This window comes from Branchiostoma belcheri, unplaced genomic scaffold (genome assembly GCF_001625305.1).
Source record: "Branchiostoma belcheri isolate BF01 breed outbred unplaced genomic scaffold, Haploidv18h27 scaffold60, whole genome shotgun sequence".
Taxonomy (NCBI): Eukaryota; Metazoa; Chordata; class Leptocardii; order Amphioxiformes; family Branchiostomatidae; genus Branchiostoma; species Branchiostoma belcheri.
In genome coordinates this window covers 1,807,283-1,812,237 of record NW_017804243.1, presented here as the reverse complement: position 1 = coordinate 1,812,237, position 4,955 = coordinate 1,807,283, and the positions used below count along the sequence as shown (strand labels likewise).

At 38.5% G+C, this 4,955-nt stretch overlaps 1 protein-coding gene across 1 annotated transcript in view; it reads left to right on the top strand.

Moving 5' to 3' along the window:
* Positions 1 to 3,906, top strand: part of LOC109482791 (eIF-2-alpha kinase GCN2-like) — a 37,485-nt gene extending 33,579 nt beyond the window's left edge. The window contains exons 40-47 of the mRNA XM_019785628.1: positions 783 to 875; positions 1,177 to 1,271; positions 1,556 to 1,608; positions 1,937 to 2,046; positions 2,319 to 2,387; positions 2,594 to 2,641; positions 3,074 to 3,192; positions 3,815 to 3,906. Of these exons, the coding sequence (XP_019641187.1) occupies positions 783 to 875; positions 1,177 to 1,271; positions 1,556 to 1,608; positions 1,937 to 2,046; positions 2,319 to 2,387; positions 2,594 to 2,641; positions 3,074 to 3,192; positions 3,815 to 3,872 (645 nt within the window). The 3' untranslated portion in view covers positions 3,873 to 3,906. The remainder of the gene's footprint in view (positions 1 to 782; positions 876 to 1,176; positions 1,272 to 1,555; positions 1,609 to 1,936; positions 2,047 to 2,318; positions 2,388 to 2,593; positions 2,642 to 3,073; positions 3,193 to 3,814) is intronic.
* The last annotated feature ends 1,049 nt before the right edge of the window (positions 3,907 to 4,955 follow it).

Here is a 4,955-nt window from a genome sequence, read left to right as displayed (position 1 = left end):
ACCCTTGTCCTGCTGTGCGCAACATATGTTGCGCGGCACATTCAGTACCATCTATATAACACCCTGCATAGGTACGATTTGGGGGTATTTCTCGTGCAACGGATTACACTGCAGCGAAACGCAACGAATGCGGAAGTAACTATGCCACTGCAGGGCAAAAAAAATTAGTTTTTTAAAATCTAATTAAGACATGAAAATATTGAAAAATATTGTGTCAGGAATGCCAGCAGGACAAGGGTTAAGATTGCTAGATATAGCTGGAGCTGATTGAAGGTCTTACTGTAATCCTGTGTACCATAAATTCCTTAATCCTGTGGTATAGAACCAGATCAATATGTACATGTAGCATGAGCAGTGTTCTACAATCATTTAACATTCTGTTCCACAATCATGTAACATTCTACAAAAAAGTAGTTACATGTATACTAAGTCATGGAATTTAGATGTAGAGTCTTGTGGATATCAAAGTGTAAAAATCAACATTATGTGTTTGATGTCACTTTGTTCTCAATGTTCTCAATCTCTGTCTAAGATCACTGTGACACAGAAAACAGTTACTGTACATGTATTTGTTACAAATCCTTACCTGAAGATAAATAATAGAATACAACACAGTGCATTCTACTGTATCATTAGAAAGGTTATTACACATGCCGGAACAGCTGTATGAAATGTTATCTTGGCCTAGGTATGATATTAATCACACAATATCAATGATTGAATCAGTATGGATCATCAAAGCTTCACATAAATGTTAGTTTTTGTTCCTGTCTCCTGCCCAGTCTCCAGAGGAAATCCAGGACCACTGTAAACAGGCAGGCATCCTGCACATGGTCATCCTCAACATCAAGGACCATGAGAGTGACATGGTCAGGGTGAGTCTGACACCTGCTCTGTCTGATCATGACTACCAGTCACTATATAGTAACCGTAGTATTTGTCTGGCTCAGTGTCTTTTAGAATTTCTAGTACTTAGCTCAGACTTATCATTATACAATACATGTAGCTAGCAGCCTGTGAAGATGAGAATTCAATGAGGATTTAAGAAAATAATTAGATTTGCTATTACCAAGGAGGCTTAAACCTTGCTATTACAGAATCTGATTAGTAGTAAATGAGGTTATAAGGTAACAATAAATCAATGTCATACATCTCTTATCTCTGTGAAATATGCAGGTGAGATCGTTTGACAAAGACAAGGTTGTGGAGAAGAAGGTATCAGTGTCTGACCTGGTGGACTGTCTGCAGCAGAAACTCCTGGCAGGAAAACAGTCAGTGTTACTTTGTCCTTCTTTGTGTTTCTCTTGGTTAGAACATTTCTTGGTTAGGATGGACAGAAGACAAGTTTTTCTATCACCATCTAAATGTAAATCACAAAGTATGTAATGTATACTTTAGGTATTACTGCAGCTTAAGGAATATTGCACTCATGTTTTGTTTTTTTTGCCTTTTATTGTTGGAAACTATAAAACCATTGGCAAATTGTATAACATAGTACAGTATGCTGAACAGTGTACAATCTTTTGTTTCTTTTCTTGTTTTTGTACCGTGTTAGAGAGTTGTCAGACACTGGGCAGAGCAACACAAGCAAGAGTGGCAGCACAGCAGGTATGTGGGTGTCAGCAGATTATGTACATGTACTGCGTCTGTGCAAAACGAAGTTTGGTTAACGTTGCATCAAAATTTGAGAACATTTGAAAACAACAGATAGGATGTCATCCTTAAGTATGGGACACTGTGTGAAACAATTAATACTGTGGACTGAAGTGCTATACCGTCACGTTACATTCAAGATTTCGTGCAGGTGCAGTACCTTCTGCCAATGTAGAACATAGTGAAGTGTTTCATCTTCATGTCACTGCATGTCTCTCCCTTCAGTTTCCTGTTCTATGTTTGTTTCTATGTCTGTTTACAACATTGAAATGTTTTTTACTAGGTGCTGATGAACCCAACACAAACAAGTTGAAGAGCGGACCACCCATCAATGTAACGTTTATTCCTCTGGACAAGCTGTCATCCAACAACAGGAGAAGATTTGAGGCTCAGGTAGGAAGACAGATGTGCCAGTAATAGTCTTCAGAACTAGAAACATCTTTAATGCTAGGTTTTTCTTGGATTTTAAAATACGATTCTGAAAAGGAAGATCAACTCACTGAAAACAATGAAAACATACTTTGAGGGGAACATCTGTACCTTGGCAATCAGTTTTAGGGCGTGAGCATACAGATACAAGTTTACCTCATAGCCAGAGGTCTCCTAGAAGTCTGAAATCTGATTTCATATTGTTTTAAATAATAAAAGTTCTCTTCTTCTGTCAGATACTGTCTCGACTACAGCCAGTGCTTCAGGGTACCATTGCACCTAAGACTGTAGTGGAGGTTGTTGCTGTAAGTACAAAAAAATGTATATACATGTATGTTACACAGTCAGGCAATTGTCCATTGTCGTAACATTCTTAATTCTGTTCTGTTAAGTGTCTTTAAGTTTGATTTTATGCAAATATAGCCCATTATGAAGTGCATTTCATTTTCTGCAAATCCTGGATAATGATAGTGAGTGTGAGTGACATGACATTATGTATAACCCCTTGCAGGTGGAGTTACAGTCCCAGCTGGTGAAGACAATTGCTGCAACACTTGAGGTAATACTATTGTACATGTACCTATACGTACTATCTGTTTTTTTCCTTCAGTCCCCTTTGTCTCCAGGACCCACAGGACCCGTCCTTCAGTTTGCTTGTGGGAAAGGGACAAATTTTTATCTTGATTTACTCAATACTCAGATGTAAAATTTTATTGTCTTGCCTGCTCTCACCCTCCCCCCAAAAGAAGCTAGGATCAGGATTTTTTTCTCTGGACAGTCAAAAACCCAGAAATACTTGTAATGACACCATTTTTCCTAGGCCTAACAACTCAATGTTGGACTGATTACTCCCTCATATATTGAAAGTGTATAATTTTTATATGTCGACCTGTTACAATGTTTATCATTTACTGGGGAATAATGTTCCACCATATGCATGTTTGAAATAATGATATCTGAGACTTTCTTGTACCTGCCTCCTTCTCCCCAGTTTGATGATGAGGATGTGTTTGAGGAGAGCATGCACACCCTGATGTCCAAACAGCCCAAACAGAAGAAGTACCTGTCTCGGATCTGTGAAACCATCCGAGAAGTCAAGATAGATGCTGAGTGAGTATATTGTCATATGTCATGTGTGCAGATTGGAACAACTTTTTGTCTGTCTTGCTTGGTAACTTTGATGCTACTTGTGATCAAACCAAAACAATTTTTTGAGTGACCTGGACATCGCAGGAAGAAAAAAAGTAAAAATGGCCATGGATGCCAGTTAAACAATATGTACCAACAGGTGGCAGGGTGCACAAAGTCATGGTCTTTTGGTTTGGGTTGTTGACTTAGAATATAATGAGTCAGGGCATAAGTCCCTCACAGGCCCCATTCATGTGCCCTTAACCTTATGACTTAACAGTGTATTTGACTCTGCTGAAAATGAGTACCTAGCTTCAGTTATCTCAAATGGGACATCATCTCAAATGGGAATTATATAAAGGTGGAAGTTCAGTGTCTGATGAGAAGAACCACACTTCGAAAATGTTATAATTATAAAGATCCCATAGCCATGACAGCACTTATCAAAAAGAGTAGGGGTCCTTGCTGGTGTGAGTGGTTCAAACCTTACAGTCCGGTCTTACTCAGCTTGTACTAACTGACAGTGTAGGAAACTGGCATGTTATGCATAAAGGCGATTGACTGGTTATGTGAAAGAAACAATCTATACTGTTTTTGTCCTCAGGGTTCCTGTCTCAGTGTTGTTCAGCTACAAAGATGACTACTACAGACTGCTGTTTTGAGGAGCCAGCTCTCTAATGCTGCTAGTGTGAGATAGAAACAACAACAGAAGGCTGCACTGTGCCACTATGAGATACAATGTATATTTAGATCAAACCTGCAAAGACGTTGAAAATGAGTTTAGCTGAAGACTTGTTCTTTACATTTTTTTACCCACTTACAGGTAGTCAAAAATGCACACTGTACATGTACACCTGAATGGTAGATTGATCAGAATGTTGATACATGCAAATGTACAAGTTAATAAATGGTGGATTTATCTTTTACATGTATGAGAGTCATTTCAGACGGTTTCATGTATACCCTTCAGCTACTTTTTCACGGTCTTCATGCAAGCACATAACTTATAAGTCAACGTATCATCAAATTCCAAGAGACATGTTGCATTTAGGTTTTACCTTGCTTTTTTATGACCTAGTTACCTTCGCCAAGAAGGTTATGTTTTCAGAGGCGTTCGTGTATGTGTGTGTGTGTGTGTGTGTGTGTGTGTGTGTGTGTGTGTGTGTGTGTCTGTCAACACGATAACTTGAGAAGGCTTAAATGGACTGACTTGATATTTGGTAGGTGGGTAGGTCTTGATGAGACCTCAAAATGATTAGATTTTGGGCCACCTGGCGGCTTGTCATGGTACTGCAGCAGAACTTCCGGTTTTGATATCTCATGATCCAGACATGCTAGGGTGACGAAATTTAGATGGTAGATAGCTCTTGTGCTGGGGATGAAGTGACATAAGTTTGAGCCCCCTAGTTGCTTGCTCTAGAACTGCAGGGGGTTTAAAGGACAAATGTTTAAAAGAGGATAACTCAAGAACCGATTGATGGATCATCGTGATTTTTGGTATGTAGGTAGCTTAAGTGATGCTTGACATAATTATATTACAGTTATGCAAATATTGATGTAATTTGCATAATTAATGAGGAAATTCTATAAATCAGCTGCATTCCATGATAGGAAGTTCAAGCTTGTAACATATGTTATTAAGAACGAGAGAAACACAGGCAAATATCGATTATGCAAATGAAGACTTAATTTGCATAATTAATGAGAAAATGTTATAATTGCATAGTGGTAACTGCCTGGAATTT